We start from the raw sequence: 18,790 nt of genomic DNA on the forward strand, positions 1-18,790 counted from the left end.
GTTTATCGCTTTCCTCCCTAGCTGTAAGCACCAATCGCCCCCTTGCAGTGCTACAAAGTTTTGTACAAAAGTTCTCATTGGCACCAAAGGGTACTGCCTTTTTTTTTTTTTACTAATGCTTTCAAGGCAGACAGATGCCAACAACAATAGCCATGATGGTGGGTTTTTTTTTTTTTGGGGGGGGGAGATGTTATGACTAGAGAAGGAAGGGATAAGCCTTCCCCTCCTCATTCAGGCCAAAGACTCTTCATATTTGGTCTAAAGGAATGTGATTGTTTATGTTGTTCCATATCTCATGATAGGGCAGAGATACATATTGTATATATCTCTGACAACAAAAAGTCTGTAGCGACTAACAGATTGATTGCGAACTAAGATTTTGCAAACTAGAATCCACATCTTCAGCCGGCATGTGATATACATGGGTAGAGAAAAAAATGGGGCCAAATGACTATGAAATGTAAAAATAATAATTGTCTGGGACCATTCTATGTACAGCTTAAAACAAGCACTGTGACCATTTGCAACAGCAATAATTGGTGTTTCTCAGCTGTTGTTCTGAATAGTCAGTTTACTTACCTTAAGCTTTATATAGAATTGTCACAGTCCTTTTGCATTTTGTAGCCATTCCTCCCTGATTTTTTCTCTATACTTCCTTCCTCTAGAGTACCCTCATGGGTACCCTCCAGAAAATGTAGTTCTATGATTATTATTTTTTAAATCATGTAAAATACCCATGGTTGACTTCTAGTTGGGAAGGGAAGAGGTAGAAAAGTGAGCGTTCAGTCCTTTCCTTCCCAACCACTCAAAATCTTACAGTTCTTTATAGACAGCCAGGCCTTATCAAAGCTAAGCACCCAAACTTTCAATAAGGGGTGGGTGTATGGTAGCTGCCCTTGCTGTATCCTCAGATTCTCAGGGAGTGGAGGGATGAGCTGCTGGCAGTGGCGGAGCTTCATGTTCCGGCACCGGGGGGGTGGGGGGTGGAAAGCAGGTGGGGGTGGGGCTAGCATACGTCCCAGGACAGGGCATGTCGCCCACAGGGGTGTGGCACCCAGCATGTACAGGGGTGCAACCGTGATGGCACTCCACTAGGATCGCACTGCCGGGGGTGGTGCGCTCCCCCCGCACCCCTCTTCCTCTGCCAGTGGCTGCGGGCACCTCCTAATCCCTTCAGTGGTTGTCAACCTGATGAACCCTAAGCCTGCAGCCTCCTTGGGAGTGGTGTAGAATTGGGAAGCCCCATTGGACCCTTAAAGTGATGAGTTGACTATTTATCCCCCTTTGCTCCACTGCTTCATTTCTCTAGCCTTATCTCAGATTCACCATTTATCAAACCTGTATGCTCAATGAAGGTTTAAAAAAAAAAAAAGGTGCCCCCTATGTTAAATAGTTAACACATGAAGAGCACTTAAGAGTAACTCTTGATTTGTGTGTTTGTGTGTTTTTACGTTTTTTTGAAGAGAAGGAAGTGCCAAGCAGACCTTTAAGAGTGCGCGGCCGACCATCATCAGCTGACAGGGCATTTGTTCGGTGGAGGCCACCCCATTCTTCAGGTTCAAGGAGCCTACGTAGATATCCAGGTTACCTCTTGGGATATGGAGAGAGCAGCAGAAAGATGAGTTATAAGCCACTGCCAAAAGAAGAGAGAAGTCATGAGGTTAAAAGATTAGGTAAGTCAAGGCCAAAGTTTATTTCACACTAAATAAGGTTTGGCACTATTGTTTGGGATGATGAAGCATTGGGTTGGATCCAATTAACTGGGCACCCTAGCGGAAGCCAATGTAAGGGCACCCAATAGTGCAATAGGGCTCCCCGCCCCCGTGCCATCCCCCGTGCCACTCTAGAGGGTCAGGAGAATGCCCAGAACAGTGCACAGTTGGGTGTGGGTGTGTTCTGCTGGGCAAGTGGAAACATTTGTGCTGATTCCTTCTCCCTAGTAATTTGGTTCAGTGGGTTAATTCACTCATTAGAGCAGATTCCTGAAAGTGTCTAATACCCTTATATCTAGAATTTGACTGCATGTGTTATGATCTGCTATGTAAGCAGTTATAGGTGTTTAATTAAGCAAAAGGAAAATCTTGACCAGGACGAAAAAGGCAATGGCTTGTATCCAACTTAGTTCTCCTCAAAGTTGACCCATTGAAATTAATGAGCCCAAATTCATCATGCACATTACTTTCACTGGGTCCACTCTGAGTATGACTACTATTATGTTGAATTACTCAAACTAAGTTGCAGTAACTTCATAGAAGAGGTAGCTTATAATTTTCGTAATGTTTCAGCTAAATTGAGCGTTAGCAAGCCAAGTGTTATTCTACTTCCAACAGTTTAGTGGAGATAAAACTTGGCAACACTATTAGAACCGGTAGGTTTCAATGGTTTAATTGACCCAAGCTTCAGTTAATTAGTCAGAGGGGTCCAATTTCAAATATTAGGGGTCAATTTTAAGCAAAAGAGCTTCAAATTAAGGGCAAACTTGTACTTTGTTTAAGCCTCATTTGGTTCTGATGTTACATACTCCACATCTTTAGAAGTTTTGTGTGCCACATTTTAAGAAAAACATCAACAAACTGCTCACTGAATCACCAGACAAAGAGAAGACAGAATCATAGAATTGTAGAGTTGGAAGGGCCTGTGAGGATCATCTAGTCCAACCCCCTGCAATGCAGGAATCTTTTGCCCAATGTGGGGTTCGAACCCATGGCTCTGAGATTAAGTATCTCATGTTCTTCCAACTGAGCTATCCCAACCAACAGAAGTTATCAAAATTTGTCCGATGGGTTTGCATAGCCCCTTGGTTAGTGTTTCCATATGAGGTAAAATGTAGAGGAATTTCAGAGTAGAACAGCTGAGGAATTTCCTACAGGAAAGTGTACAGGTGTGGAAACCCCAAAGGTGATTCCTCTTTGAGAGAATTACATGTGAGGTGTGACATTATGATTCACTACACGCTGCATGACTGCTACTTCATACTCAAACTGAGACTCAGAAGAGAAGCTGGTTAAATTTCCGTGTAAACAGCGTAGGAAATCCAGCTGTAACTTGTTAGCTCAAGATGGAGCAATGGCAAATGAAGTCACCCTAAGCGGAGGTGGGAAGAGCAACTGGTGGGAAATTAAGGTTAGAGGCTCTTGTCCAAGTTCTAACCTCAAGATGGCTGTTCTGCCAGTCCGCCAATGCATGTAGGAATATGTGGAGCAAGGTGAAGGAGGTTGCCTTGAAGGAAGGAAATGACAATCAGCTTAATCTTAAAAAGCAAAACTCATATTGGCTGCAGCATAGCCTATGCAGATGTAATGGAATAATCTTATCTTCATGTGGTACAGTCTTAAACTATCTGATCTAATTTGTCCCCGGGGGAAAGAGATGAAATCCTAGTTACTTAGTGATGAATTGGGAACAGGTGGTGCAAGATAGGAAGCAAAGACTTTGGTTTTAGCTGGTTGACTTCTATAGTGTTGGTGTGTGTTGAGTAGCTCATACTGGCTTCAGCCCATGGCCTTGGTCACAGGGAATTGTGCCACATCCGTGGGTGGCTATGGAAGGCTGGAGTGGAACTATCATTCAATATTTTTAAAGAAGAAACCTGCTAGGATTCACACTTAATTGGATACTGTGCCCTCTACCAGTCTTGCAGCCTGTTCCCAGATGTGTGGAGGCTAGTTGGGTTCACTCAGGAATCCAATAACATCTGGAGGGCCACAGGCTTCTCCATCCCTGCTTTACTGCATTTTAAGATTGATACTGACATTTCTAATTTAGGGTTTGGGGGAAAAGCAAATGAATCACAGTATTCTATATTTTTGAGACTATGCCTGCTATAAATTACCGGTATTTAACTCCAGCCATTTGAGCTATTGATCATGGTTTACTAACATGAGTAGCCAGCCTGTAAGTGGCCATAATAGTAAAGAAAGAAGGCTTTGATTGAGGTCACCCATCTGAGGTTGAGTGGGCTAAGAGGCTAATCAGGATAATTATGTAAGCAGGACCATTAAGCCTGGCCCAATATAGAAGCATCATGTAGTTCTGGTGCAATAAGAGGCCAATGCTAATAATGACAATGTCCAGAATTCTCATTACTGACTCACTGTTGTGGTTGCATTTCAGAAGAGGATGAGCTGGAGGAGACAAAAGACATCGCTGTTCGTGTAATGTCTTCTCAGTCCGTGCTTGTTACCTGGACAGATCCCATCTATGAGAAACAGAAGAAGCCTGTCTCCTCTAGGTACTAGACATTCTTTTGTTTGCATCTAGATATGCCGGAGGTGCTCCAAGTCCAACCTGTGTGAAGCTACTGAAAGATGGCATGGTCAGGGAATGACTTTAGGATAAAATAAAGCGAGTGGTTTCATACCTTCCTTTGCACATGAGTAATAAGGCTGACCTGTACTAGTGCCAATCCACAGCATGTCTGGCGCATCGTGGTGGGTATCTGACCTCAACAATCAGCAGTGTACTGCCTAGCAGACTGGTGTCCCTTTTTCATTGCAGATAAGGTGTGAAAATGGTATTGTTGTAGATGGTCACACCTTCATTTTCCAGAAGTGGTGTTTTTCTTCTATTAGGATTGCTTTTAATTCAGCACATGAAATAGATGAGGACAGGGAAGAGAGAGATTTATACAAAAGGCCTTGCAGAATATGCCTTACCCAGTGCTGGCTCCATATTGGGGGTTCCTTAGGTATATTTGCCACACTGAGGGCCCTTTTCTTCAGTGCCCATTTACTGAGGAGTGGTTTGCTTGGTAGGGCAGAGCACAGCTCTAGGGACAAGGCAGCAGCAATGCCAGGACTAGGCAAGCACCTGTGGAGTCAGTCTATCACTCCCACTGGTGCACCCGCAACAGCTATGATCTTGCTACCACCACTGGTACCACCACCATCTATATTTATATGAGTAGCTATGTAAAGTTAGGTCCCAGTCAGAAGGGCAATAGAGTTGTGATTTGGGGGGGGGGGAGGGTGATAGGTAGGCAAATTTTGTTCTTGCTCAGGATGCCCTATTACCAAAGTTTGCCCCTGGTTCGTTGAGTCTGTTCTTGTCATGATTTACTCCACATCTGATCTTGCTACCACCACACCCCTCCCAGTAAGCGGCAGTGATGCTGCTGCTGGGAGGCTATTGTTCTGGCTTTGCCATACTGGGTGAACCACTCCTGCATTTCCATTGGAAGTGTTTTTTCAAACACCTCATGCTGGAGCATTGCGCAAAGACAGTGAAACTTAATTGGAGCTGCTTGTGCAAGCTCTTACAGAAGCACGAGAACCATTAGGGTTGCCATATTTTAAAAAGTGAAAATCTGGACACAAAAGTTGTTGAGCTTTCTTGGGCAAAATTTTGAGCTTTTTTTTGGTCAAAGTTGCTGAGCTTTTTTGGCAAAATCACAAAAATGACATTTTTGAGGTATTTTTCAATAAGATCAACAAAAACCACACTGCCGGCATGGGTGTTGCCATATGTCCAGATTTTCCCAGACATTTTGCTGTTTTCCGCCCGGACACTGCTTCTGACTGCAGTATTCTGGGTATGTCTAGGAAATTCCAGACACTATGATTTAGTGTAGAAGATCATGTGACACATGATTAATTTTAATGACATTCCTGTGTTTGAGGAAATGTGATCATGGCATCATTGTGACTCAGAATTGCTATGTTCCCCCCCCCCCAAACATTTAACTTGTACTTCTGGTGAGTATAGTCCAATGGACTTGTGATGAGCTGAACAGTTATAGTTGTATATATCTTGTATATCTTGTGACTGTGGTTAACAATGCATTCATCCATGTTTTATTCTAAGGCAGTACACTGTCCGTTATCGAGAGAAAGGGGAATCAGCAAGGTGGGATTACAAACAAATACCCAACAGAAGGGTGTTGGTAGATAAACTGATTCCAGACACCATGTATGAATTTGCAGTTCGAATCTCGCAGGGAGAAAGGGAAGGCAAATGGAGTGCCTCAGTTTATCAGAGAACCCCAGAAGCTGGTATGTATATTTAAGAATGTGATTTATACAAGTTAATTGCTTGGGGTTGGATCTGCGACTACTTGGGGCTGCTTTACACAGAATTCTACACCATTCAACATCTCATTTCTTAGTGACTCAGCAATTGATTACCCAACTGAAAAGAATTGTGTTTGAGGGCCATATATGACGTTCCACCATATGGGCACATGCTGCCCAGACAGATTTCATGGGAGGAATTCAATGTGTTCCATCAGCACAAGTCTTTCAGCTTGACTGATAGAACTACCCCCCCCTCTTCTCCCATTGTCCACGGTTCTGGGAGTTCTCCTGACTCCCCCGGAGCCAATTTGGGGATGGGCATGAGGGAGCGCAGGGGAAGGGAAAGGGGAAAGCCCCATTGTACACCTGGAAGTCATTGCACAGGGCTTCCACTGATGGGACTCGTCAGGTGAATCCTGCCACAATCATTTTGCTCCCCTCTCTTCTACTGTAATATCTAATATCACATAACTCGTGCTGTGATGTCACACCATTCTTTGTTTCTGTCCCCAACGCACTCTACATCATTGGCCCTTGGAAGTGGTCAGAAAATGTGGAAACTTCATAGCATGGGAAAGTTTTGACAGGCATAATAGAGAATGAGGAGTAGGTAAATGTACTTCTACTATTTTGGGTGTACATTTTACTGTGATGTCTCATTTGTGCCCTAAACTCACATGAACATTTGTGTATGGTGGTGTCAGTGCCATACACACAAGTAAGAAAAAGAGGCTGGTTTTGTTTGGGTTCTTTTAGTCCAGTCTTTCCCATCTTTGTTTCCTCCAGTTGTTGTTGGACTCCAGCTCCCATCATCCCTACCATGGAACATCCTGGCTCAGGGATCATGGAGTCCAACAACACCTGGAGGGAACCAGGTTGGGGAAGGCTGCTTTAGTCCATTTCCAAAGTGTTTTGCAGAATCTGGATTTGCTTATCCATTGCTTATTTTCACTATTCCTTTTCCCCTTTTCCTTTTTGGTCTGTTGTATATGTCACAGCTCCCACTGGTGCTCCAGAAAACCTGAATGTTTGGCCAATCAAAGGCAAAACAGCAACTGTTGCTGCTACCTGGGATGCTCTTCCAGAGAGTGAAGGAAAAGTGAAAGGTAGGTGGCGGCCACATAGAATTTACTGTACGTATAGCAGAACAACTGTAAATCACCTTGAAATTAATATGAAAGGCAATTAATACATTAACAAATTAACAAACTAGCATGAGAGGTTCTAAGTTCCAGCTCAGGTAGAACCGCTGAGCAAAGATGAAGGAAACCACATATTCAATCCTGAAAATCCAGTGGCTATAATGTACTCAGCTTCTGTTTGTGGCTTGAAAATCCTGCTGCTCCGCTCTAGGTCCAGGGCTGGGGGTTCTGTGGCTCTCCATATCTTCTTGAACTCTGACTCCCATCAACCACAGCCAGAATTGCCAAGGGTCAATTCCTTCTCTCCCATGGATTTTAGTTTTGTGAGGGACCAATAAGAGAGAATTCCCGTAACTTTCGTTGAGCCACAATCCCTCAGATTTTCTTTGACTGCTTGATTCTCTTTGCTACTTTTGTTCAAGACATTTCTAGCCATCAGCATGATCTATGGGCAAGTTCCAAATTCTACACCATAACCCCACATAGAGGGGAAGGTTGTGCAGACAGACCAGCATGGAACCAAGGTGTGCGTCAAGAATGCTAAACTGGAAGGGACTGGATTATACAGGGTGGTGAAAGCAGCCACAAGAGAGGTCTATTTTTAATTTGCATAGATACTCTGACTCCTTCTGTTATCACTAGATGAATTTTGTTCATCTATCCAAATATTGCCTATTTTGGAAGAACACGTGCCCCGTGTAGCTATTGCTGGCAAGCCGTGATATTATGTGTCCTATAAACGGCTGGTAGAGTCTATATTTTTCAAAGATAGTATTATCCACTTGTCTTTATTTTGAATTTTCTGTTGTTTTGAGTTATCACCATAGGCACCACTTTTTATATATACAGAAGCAAATTCTGAATACAGCAGCTCATGCAAAGCAATTGCTTCACTTTTGGTACTGCAGAAAGGGGGCTGATGCTGTGGGATCAAGAATTCAGAGTTAAATTCTGCAGAGGAGGCTTTTTTACACAGCAAATCAGTTGTGGAGTGGAGGGCTTCATGTGATCTTTCTTTGGGGTGAATGTAGAGTTGGGGGAGGGCATTAATGTCTCTTACAAACTGATTGATTCAGTTTGAATCTAAAGGGAAATCTGTCAAATATTCACTTTTTGCAATATGGGAACCAAAATACAGTATTCTTTTGAAATTCACACTTCTCTTAATTTTGCAGTTCTGTCCTCCAACAAACTAGCTTTTACAAAAATGCATATATTGGGGAGGGTGTATAAAAATTAATACATAGGTGAAAACAAATTCTATTAGAAAAATGGTTTGCTTGCAAAAATGTGTACGTTACTCAAAACTACATACAGAAATGTGTTTATTATAAGAAATTCACATCAAAATGCTGATGAAATTTCACAAAGATTAAAAACTAATACAAATTGTGGCAGAAAACTGGAGAATTTAAGATCGGGAAAATGAGAAACAGAGAGAACCAAAATGACATATCCTTCTGGTGTGAAGCCAAACTCCAAAGTGAAGCATTGTGAGCACAAGCTCCAGATGAGTCAAGTGGCAACTGAGAGGAAAAATACTTTCCTAACCTACCTATTGCCTTCCTTCTCCAGTTAGCTGTATCTCTTCTCATTGATTCCTGATCTGAAGCCCTGCTGCTTCCCATGCTGTTGAGGAAGTGCCAATGCCTTGTGTCAGCTGTGCTCCAGTTTCTGAGAGGGGTGATGCTGGCATGAGGAGGAGCCAGCAGCTATGGTGTGGGCTGCTCTCATGTTGCCTGTAGTTTGTTGCCTTACCTTGGCAGTGCAGAAAGGAGCACATCTTCATTGCTATTGGCACTGGGTTGTATCCAGTGAAGTCATCTCGTCTGCACCTTGACTTCTGCTTGCAAAACAGAACTTCTCTTCCCTGTCCTCTCCCTCCCTACCTCCTGCAAATCTGCTCCAGAGGGTTGGTCGAACCCCTACAACAGATTTGGGAGAGAAGAGGAAAGAGAAGTTCTGTTTTGCAAGCAGAAGTACTTGTGTGAAGGGGACGACTTCGTTGGATACAACTCATAATTTTAAAAGGTAATAGTAATATCTAAATGCAACTCTAAAAATGATATGGAGCTGTTCTTGGTTATCTTTACATTCAGGGCTGGATGAGGTGTAAGGCTCTAAGATATCAAATGATTGACACTTCAAGCAATAGCTGGAAGAGTTAAGAGTGCACATCTGGCTTAAACCTTCCCATGTTTGATGGCATATGATGTTGAACCAGGGAAAGGTGGGCATGGTTCACTGAAAATGGCCTGGCAGGTCAACCTCAGAGGCCTGGCAAGCCTATCTAAGCCCATGGGCCATAGGTCCATCAGCATTAATATATAGCTATGGACTATGTGCCTTTTATCAACTCTTATTATTTTAATAAACAGCTGATTCACTGTGTTATTTGCAAAATCTTATGGTGTCCAAGGTAGGGGTGGTAATATAAACGATAAATAGTGAGTGAGAGAGTTGGGTATTTAGTTAAATATATTTGGACATTTGCAACTAAAATGGCTGATGGAATGCTTGTTCAACTTACTAAGTATATGATGTCTTTGATGCCCCAGCTGTTGACTTGACGTGCATTGCCAGTGTATTAATTTTAGTAATGCACGTTCTAATTCATCCTACCCATACAGTCTGTCCGCTGGAAACAGGATTGTTTTCAGTTTCCTCCTTCCAACCGTCTGCCAAATCATTTCAGAATACATTCTCTCATACGCCCCCGCTCTCAAGCCCTTCGGAGCAAAGTCCATTTCCTACCCGGGAGATACGACATCCGCCCTAGTGGAAGATCTGCAGCCTGGGGAGCGCTATATTTTCAAAATTCGTGCCGCAAACAGGAGGGGCCAAGGGCCTCAGTCTAAAGCCTTCAGTGTTGCCATGCCAGCAAGTAAGTATGATGTTGCCACAGTTCAACCAGCCAGTTTCCTCTTTGCTATTTTGCCCTATGTTCCATTAAAAGCCATTGGATCGCTCTGGAGTGGTGACTTTGGGGTGGGTGGGCCATGTAAACATTCTACAAGTTGGCTAAAGTATATTAGATTTCAGTGAAGAAATGGACATTCTCATCAGAATTCTACAGTTGCCTTTAGAGTGCAATCTGTGTTGATGGCTGGTTAGGATGCTGAATAGTCACCTCTACATTGGCCTCCATTAGCAGAGAGGGCTGTTGCCAAATTGGAAGGTGGGGTGGTTCCACCCATGGGGGCCCTAGCTTTGGCCAGCTAGGTAGGAAGCTACCACTACTGTTTCTTCTACTGTATCTAAAGCCCTGCAGATTCTGTGAGGGGACCAGCCTGGTACTGGCATAACAATTTTAAAGTATTTCATATATATATTATATGTGCTTCCCAGTCCTGTTGAATGTTTGAAATGACCATTTACCAAGACAAAGGTCCATCTCACTCATTATTGTGCATTGCCTGGCAGTGTCTCTCCAGGCACCGAGCCACAGTCCTTGCACCCTGGCTGGCATGAGATTGCAGGGCTTGGGATGTGGCGGTTGATTGAGAACCTCACTGCTTCCTGGTTTGAATTGTTCTGTTTGTCTCTGAGATGGATAGATTTGATCTGCAGTGGCATTTGGTTTTTGGCATGCAGTGGCATTTAATTGTTGACATTTCACAACTGATTCCTGCAAAAAGCAAAACAAATGAAAAAGCTTATAAGTCTTAGATCCTCACATTTCAAATTAAAATTTTGTCTTAAAATGCAACCTCATAACATTTCAAATTGTCCATTTTTGACTGTTTATGAATATTCATTACTGTGTTTATTCCATGACTGTGTGAACGAGAACCGTAGATTTAGGACAAGGGCTTTGAATCACCATAATTTAAAACATGGTTTGGGATTGCTGCCAGAATGTTTCATTAGGCAAGCTATTTTCATTTTCTTTTAATAACAGTTGGTTACTTTTATAGATTTCTATGTTTAATCTCTTTCCCTCCCCCTGCCCCTCTCTTCTGTTGTAGCCAATATAGGTGAATCAAATATTGATCAACAAACAAATATCGAAGCGGATTTGGAACCGAAAGCATCTAAGAATTCTGCACCTTCTTCCTCTGTTCACACCTCTTCTGCCTCATCACCGTCCTCTTCCTCTAAGCAAACTTTGGGTCATTCATCCACTTTTCTTGGTGGCAGAGATTCAAAAAGTTCTGCTTCTGACTTAAAGAATAAACTCCTAGCTGGGAGCAGAGTCCCTACCAAGTCTCAGGTGTCTTCTAGAAAGGGAGCAGAGCTAGAAACTGATTCTCTCTCCAGAGAAGACACTGTTGACCACAATCCCTCCAAAGAAGCTGCAACAGTGCAGCCACAAAATCAGGATGTTAAGAGCAGTGTGAAGTCACACTCCCCAATTAAACCTTCGCACTCTGTCATTTCCTCAGGTAAAACACCTCATAGGTCACGCACACCTGTAAGAACAGGGCAGGCAAGCACTGATAAGCGTCGGTCATCACCACCCTCCCTCTCACCACATCCTTCATTATCTTCCATTCCTAACTATCCCAAAATTGAAAAAAAAAATCTAAGACAGAGCAGCTCTAAACTACCTTCTTCCCATGAAATCACGCTGGATAATCTGCCGGTTGATAATGAAAGTAATGATCAAGTTGACAGTTCAGAGGAAAAGCCTAAACCTCCAGAAGTTAAGCATTCAGTTTCACATTCAAATCAGCAGCCATCTGGATCTCGGAAGGTGGTTCAGAATCATCCCACAAAACCATTCCTTCCTTCTGTATCATCTGCAGCCTCAAATTCTCAAAGTCATTCACCCCATCCCTCTTATAAACTAGTTCCCCCTGATTCCAGTGATGCTTTTGACACTGATAAAAGCAAAGAAACCGAAAAAAGAGAGCAAAGACCAGATTCTAGGCTCTCTTCTCCTCAGGGCAGTTCATCTGCATCTGTGCAAACGAGGCCTCTCCTGCACTCTAACCGCCATGTGCCACGAGATCCGAGAGTTTCTGCGGTTGCTGCTGCTGCTACTCATACTTTACCTCATTCACATAGCTCATCTGCTAAACGTAAGGCTGAAGGAAAAGAAGGTTCTGATGCTAATAATGGTGAAAATGATGAAGGAGAAGATGAAGAGAACAGAAGAAGGCCATCTTCTAGATTCAGTTCTAGGTCCTCTTCAAGTTTGTCTGCATCTGAACGCTTTAATTTGTTCAAATATAGATCAGCCCTTACTGCCAACAGATTTGCCAACAAAGGCAGTAATATGTATGGTACCAGGACTCCACCCCCGAAAGGCCCCTCTACTACACAGCCCTCAAAGGTTGAACCTCAGTCCAGTTTACGTTTGGCATCAGGCAGTAATCACAGGTCCAGTTCCAATAAAGACAAAGAACTGGAGGATGAAGATGAAAGTCCTCTGCCTTCAACTCTTCCTAATGCTTATTCACCATCCTTTTCTAAACAATCTTCTTCAGTGGACTATACCAAAAGGAGGAGTTCTCTGGCTGAATCTAAGAATCATCACAGAGTTATACAAGAAAACTATAGCAAAGAACGAGAAGCTACAGATATAGATTCTTCACTCAAAGTTCAACACTCTGATGCTGTGTCTTCGGTGTCTAGCCAATCCCCTTCATTAACCAGAACAAACCATCATTCTGGTGTTTCTTCTCAGTTAACAAATGGCCATAGTTCAAGGTCCAGAGGCTCATCTCCATCTTCTGATTCTTTATTAAGGACATCTATGGAAAAGTCAGTTCCTTTACAGCCTCCTGCGTCTAAATATCAACCTGACCATCTTGAGAGCAAAGATACATCTCCTAAGTCAAAGCAAGCCTCACCTTTGTCTAAAAAACCATTAATGGGAAGGTCTCATGCTTTATCCCGTAAAACTCTTCATCCAGAAACCATCTATTCCTCAAAAGCATCAACTGATCAGTCACAACATTCAAGAAGCCACCTTACACTATCATCCCACCAGAGTAATGAAAAACTAGAAGACAGAGATGATGACAGTTTGGAGGGAAACTATTATAAAGAGGCAAGTGATAAAGAGGAACAGAAGGGTTCTTATTCAATACCTGCCAAAGAAGTCTCTCCATCTAGGAGAATATCTCAGGGAAGAACCAGCTCTCTTGCAAAGCATTCTGAGTCTCAGACCAGTAAATCTGGGCAAAGATCTTCAACTCAGCGAGAGTCTTTAACCTCCTCCAGAGGTTTAGGTCTGTCACCAGGAAAACATACTGGGTCAAAGATTATTGCATCTAGTGAAGAGACATCTGATGCATATAAAGTGCCATCTCCCCATCAATCCAAATCTGTTCAGCCAGCATCTACCTCTAACAGAGACCTAGACAAAGACCATCACTTCAGCAGAGAAACTTCTTTATTTTCAAAATCACCCTCAACTTCTCTGAGACAAACTCATCCTTCAGTGCCCCGTTATCCATCTGGCTCCAGAGTCCCTACTAGGACAGGATCTCAAACAGACAAAAAATATGGACTCCTGCAGCCAGCCCCAACAAAAGTTGAACTTTCTCCCAAAATGTCATCCTCTAAAACACATCAGTTGATAAACAGTGATGATGATTATGAGGATTATGACCAGTCAGAAATGGAGGAAAATCCAACATCTCCAGCAGCAAAGTGGCCATCTTCTTCGGTTTCTAGGGGCAGTCAAAGCCTAAATAATAATGTTGCTGGTGATAAAAGTAAATCACCAAACCCTGCATTGCCCCCCAAAGCAAAATTTGCTGATGAGGAAGTGTACAAACAAGATGAGGAGGAGGAACAGGAACAGCCCACTTCTAAAACATCAAACACTGCATTGAGTAGATCTACTGCTTTAACTTCTAGGTCTTCCCAGTCTTCTAACAAACTGAATACATTGCCTAAAGTGAACTTGGCTTCACCACGTTCCTCTGGTTCTACTTCTGGATCTTCTCAGCTTCATCCCAGTCACTCTGCATCTCCAACACATTCTTCATCCTCAGTGTCCTCCAATCAACGAACACAAAACTCAAGGTTATCCAACCCTTCTCAACGACAGCAGCTTAGGCTTCCTAACAGGCAAGGTAATGCATTGGTGATGCTTGTATTAATGCTTGTTAACTGGGTGTTCCTCCCATCCTAATCCTTTTATGGAGAAAATGTGTTATTATAAGATGCTCCCAAACGTTGTGCTTTGAGATCTCATCAGTGGATATAGTTTTGTTCTAAAACTGTCTATCAGTTCACCTACTTTGCTAAGGGGCTGTTTAATTCCTTGCCTCATTTTGGCCCATCCCCAAATCTCACTGCTCCCAGCTGGCCATTTCTCCCATAACGTCTCACTAGTGTGTCCTAATTCACTATTTCTGCAGAAGATTATTCAATTCAAACCTAACATTAAGTAGACCTGATCACTAGTGGGTGAGTATTCAGAGACTTTCATAGTTTTATTCAGGGTATGTCCTGATAGGTCAACTGAATTTTATTCCTTAAATTGATTTATTATTAGTCACACAAATTCTGTATATCTAGCTAGTATGTAGAATTTTGATGAAAAACAGACAAAAAACATCCGCAGGTGAAATCTACTAAGACATAAGAATATCCCATGCCTAAATACTGTGTATCTGAAGTATCTGAAGAAGTGTGCATGCACACGAAAGCTCATACCAAGAACTGACTTAGTTGGTCTTTAAGGTGCTACTGGAAGGAATTTGTTTTGTTTTGACCATGCCTAAATATAATGTGTAAAGAAGCCAATAGTAAAATCGTAGTGGTCCCTAATGTCAGACCATAAAAATCACAAATCTGTACCAGTGTGTTGGACATATATCCAGTTTATTCCCACTGAATATAATTGGGCTCATATAGTTTAATCAGTGTATGTATGCTAACTGTTAGAATCACTGCAAGTTGCTTTTTAAACCTGCATCCCAATGGAATACCTGCATTATTTCATAAATGAATATATTGTACAAGTATGTATATAAAATACATTTATATGTTAACATGTGTTTTATTAAACAGCTTTGGGGTTTTATAGTTTTATAGCATACCAGTTTTATTAAATAAATATATATTGTGTTATTATAAATATTTGGAACTATAATTTTACTGAATGGACAGAGTATAGACAAAGTAATGGATAATGCATGCTTTGTGTTGTATATATTTCAGGAAACGGTGGCAGGCCCAATCTAACCACAAAACCAGATCAAAATAATAAAGTAGTCCCTGGTACTAATGGAAAGCGAAATGGACAGAAAATAATAAATGGTCCACAAGGAATAAAGTGGGTAGGGTGACCTTATTTGAAAATACAAAATACTTTAAAGATTTAACGTTATATTATTTCATGTTGGAGAGCCTTTCAATCTACACATTGCTTTTAGATTGTAGATCTTGACCGAGGGCTGGTGCTGAATGTTGAAGGAAGGTACCTCCAAGATTCCCAGGGGAAACCTCTCAGAGTGAAATTAGGAGGAGATGGCCGGACTATTGTTGGTAAGCAGCAATATAAACACGGGGCGGAATGTGGGTTATTCAGAGCATGGATTCTTGTAACACAGGAGGGGAGACCTGTGGCGCTGCAGGTGTCACTGGACTTCAAACCCCCTCATTATCCATGACCATTGACTATGCTGGCCAGGCCAGTTCAACATTTGAAAGGCAGCATCTTCCCCATCCCTGTTCTATTGAGTTACTTGATACTTTTTCTATCTGATGAGCTGAAGAGAGCCCATTGGCATAGCAATCTATACAATACAAAGTTATGAAAAAGATGGGAAATTGTATGTGTGTTTGGTATTCTCTAGATACTAATGCAGCATGCCTATGAATATCATTTGCTGGGAACTGCAGGTGAGGAGAGTGCTTCTGCATTCAGGTCGTGCTTATGGGCTTCCCATGAGAATATGGTTTGCCCATGTGAGAACAATATGTTGGACTAAATGGGCCTTTGGCCTGATTCAGCGTGTCTCTTCTTAAGTTACAGGGCGGCCCCTACATCTTGCTAGCTTTGTTGCAACAGAAGTATGTACCTATTCTTTCTAACAATCCCTCTGCCCCCGCCCCAGTAGTCCCTCAAAGGCCACGAAGCAAAACTTCATGGTATTAACTGTATCTGAGGTAAATTTTTGTCTTCTTTTGTTCTTTTAGATTCCAAAGGAGCTCCTGTAGTAAGCCCAGATGGTTTGCCATTGTTTGGGCATGGGAGATTTAGCAAACCTGTAGCAAATGCACAAGATAAACCAATCATCAGCCTTGGAGGGAAGCCCCTGATAGGCCTTGAAATGGTTAAAAAAACAACCACTCCTTCCACCACCACTACCACCGTGAGGACAACTACTGCCACTACTACTACCACTCCTGAACCTACCACTCCTGAACCAACAACTACTGAGCCACCAACTGAGAAACCACAGCCTACCTGCCCGCCTGGGACTTACGCAGAGTATGATGAAGAGGGGAATATTGTGTTAGGATTTGACGGTCTGCCTGAATGCAATTCTGAAGGTACTGACTTTTATGCTAGTTTATGTGTATATATATGTGGTATTTCTATTTAAATAGTTCTAGTAGCAGTGCAGACAGGTAAGATTTGGGTGACAGGTACCTTATAGGAACACTGGCCATGGATGAAGCAACAAACCAAGATGTGCCCCCTCCCATTTCCTCCTGTTTTCTGTTGTGATGAATCATTATGCTGCTTGAGTTAGCAGAGATGGAAGAATATTGCATACCATCCTTTAAAACCAGGAGGAGAAGCACATCCTGGTCTTTAGTTGTGTAAAACTAAATCTCATCCCTAATGACTATTGGGTGGGTATGCCAAAATAGCACACAAACCTGCCGGCTGCTTTGTTGTTAAGACATTAGGGCCATGGTTCCCAACTTGGGGCACACGCTCCACAGGGGGGCAATTTGAGAATGAGTTTTTAACAGTGAATGGCCTTTGAGGCTTCCTCCACGTGAACAGGAGTTCACTTTTTGAATAATAAGACATATGTCATGGCATCAGGATTTTAGAGGTGCATAGGTGGGGCATGGCCAAGAAAAAAGGTTGGGAACCACTGCATTAGGGTAAGGCCCTGACCTAAATGATGCGTTTATCATATAGAACAGAGAAGGGGAGCCTATGGTTGTAAGATGTTTTTTGGACTACAGCTCCCATTATCCCTGACCAATGCTGGTTGAAGCTAATGGTTGTTGGAGTCCAACAGCATCTGGAGGGCCATGGATTCCCCAGGCCTGATATTGAGGTCAGCATCCTCTGCTTTATATTGTATCCCTGCCACTACCATCATGGAGCCCACCATTTACGATGTGGTAATCTACCATGGAGTGCATGTCACTACTTGCCAGATGTTAAGAAGTTGGGTGAATCCCATTTCTTGTTGAAGGGTGTGGGGAGAAGTGTGGTAAGATTTGGCAAGTCTGTACAGCTGACTGATTTACCAAGTGGTCACTTGATCATTTCTAGTGTTGCTAATCTAGTTTTGACTGTTTTTGTACTGAAATTTTATTTTTGCAAGTCACTTTGAGACTTCAAGGGAAATGACCAATGAATCAAACCAACGATTGTAAAGATGCACTATGATAGGTTAACCATTCCATAAATATCAAGGCAGTCAGGACATTGAATGTGTATTATCTTGTCACCATCCGTATTATATATCCATCCGTATTATATATCCATGCCTTCACCCTGGAACACCACATCATGAAATGGCTTCCTGCATTTAGCCGGATAATAAAATACTCTTAAGGAATTACTTATAAAAATGGCCACTAAATGGATTTAGTATCAAGGAACAAGAGCGGGATTAGCATGGAGCACAAAGAAGAGGCTAGAAGGAAAGAACCGAGCAGCTGACCATGAACCCGAAAGAGGAAGCAGAATCTCAGCAAGAAAAACAAGAAGGAAATGACTCTCCTCTCTCCAAATTTGTACTAGGTGAGTAATCTCTGTTTGAGGGTGTTTCAAAAATAAATAAATCTGAATGAAATTACTATGGTTCATTAGAACTATTGGCCGGGCTCTCTGGAGGAGAGGTGAGGGAGCCAGCTGTGAACCACCTAGTCAGGTGAGAAGATCCAGTCCCCGCTGAGGCAGGCTGTTTTTGCCTCTTGATGTGCAGGAAATATATTTTTTAAATTTCTATCCCACCTTTCCTCCCAGATGAATCCAGGCACTTTGTTTTGTTCTTTTGCCTGTTAGGGGCTATCTGCACTATACATTTAAAGCAGTATCATACCACTTTAAACAGTAATGGCTCCCCCTCAAAGAATCATGGGAACTGTAGTTTCTTAAGGATGCTGAGAGTTGCTAGGACATTCCCTATTCCACTCAGAGGGAACTAAATAACAGCCAACTGTCCGGCACCAAGGAATACCTTAGTATTTCAAATATAATGCTTCGCATGAACCCTTGTACACATAATAAACCTTTATTATCACTACACCACCTGTGTAGTGAAATTAAATGAGTCCCCCCACCCCCATACACTCAGTCTTGTTCACGCTCTGTGTGCTTGTTGGAAGTCAATTGCACAATTGCATACATTGTATCTGAACCAAACCAAGTTATAGTAAATACCTTTGTGATTTTCTCTGCACATTGCAATATTATTATAAAATTGAATTGTTGATTTTGTCTTATTTTAGTTTGTTGGAATTGGATTTTTTTTC

The 18,790-nt window shown here is 42.3% G+C and overlaps 1 protein-coding gene across 1 annotated transcript in view; it reads left to right on the top strand.

Annotated features, from left to right (window-relative positions):
* The window catches only part of FNDC1 (fibronectin type III domain containing 1), an 88,408-nt gene that overhangs the window by 34,775 nt on the left and 34,843 nt on the right, over positions 1-18,790 (top strand). The window contains exons 2-10 of the mRNA XM_083732037.1: positions 1,464-1,673; positions 4,114-4,231; positions 5,803-5,990; positions 7,010-7,117; positions 9,849-10,037; positions 11,122-14,184; positions 15,278-15,396; positions 15,493-15,604; positions 16,259-16,615. Coding sequence (XP_083588163.1) covers positions 1,464-1,673; positions 4,114-4,231; positions 5,803-5,990; positions 7,010-7,117; positions 9,849-10,037; positions 11,122-14,184; positions 15,278-15,396; positions 15,493-15,604; positions 16,259-16,615 — 4,464 coding nt within the window. The remainder of the gene's footprint in view (positions 1-1,463; positions 1,674-4,113; positions 4,232-5,802; positions 5,991-7,009; positions 7,118-9,848; positions 10,038-11,121; positions 14,185-15,277; positions 15,397-15,492; positions 15,605-16,258; positions 16,616-18,790) is intronic.

Source organism: Podarcis gaigeae (genome assembly GCF_964106915.1).
Source record: "Podarcis gaigeae genome assembly, chromosome: 3".
Lineage (NCBI taxonomy): Eukaryota > Metazoa > Chordata > Lepidosauria > Squamata > Lacertidae > Podarcis > Podarcis gaigeae.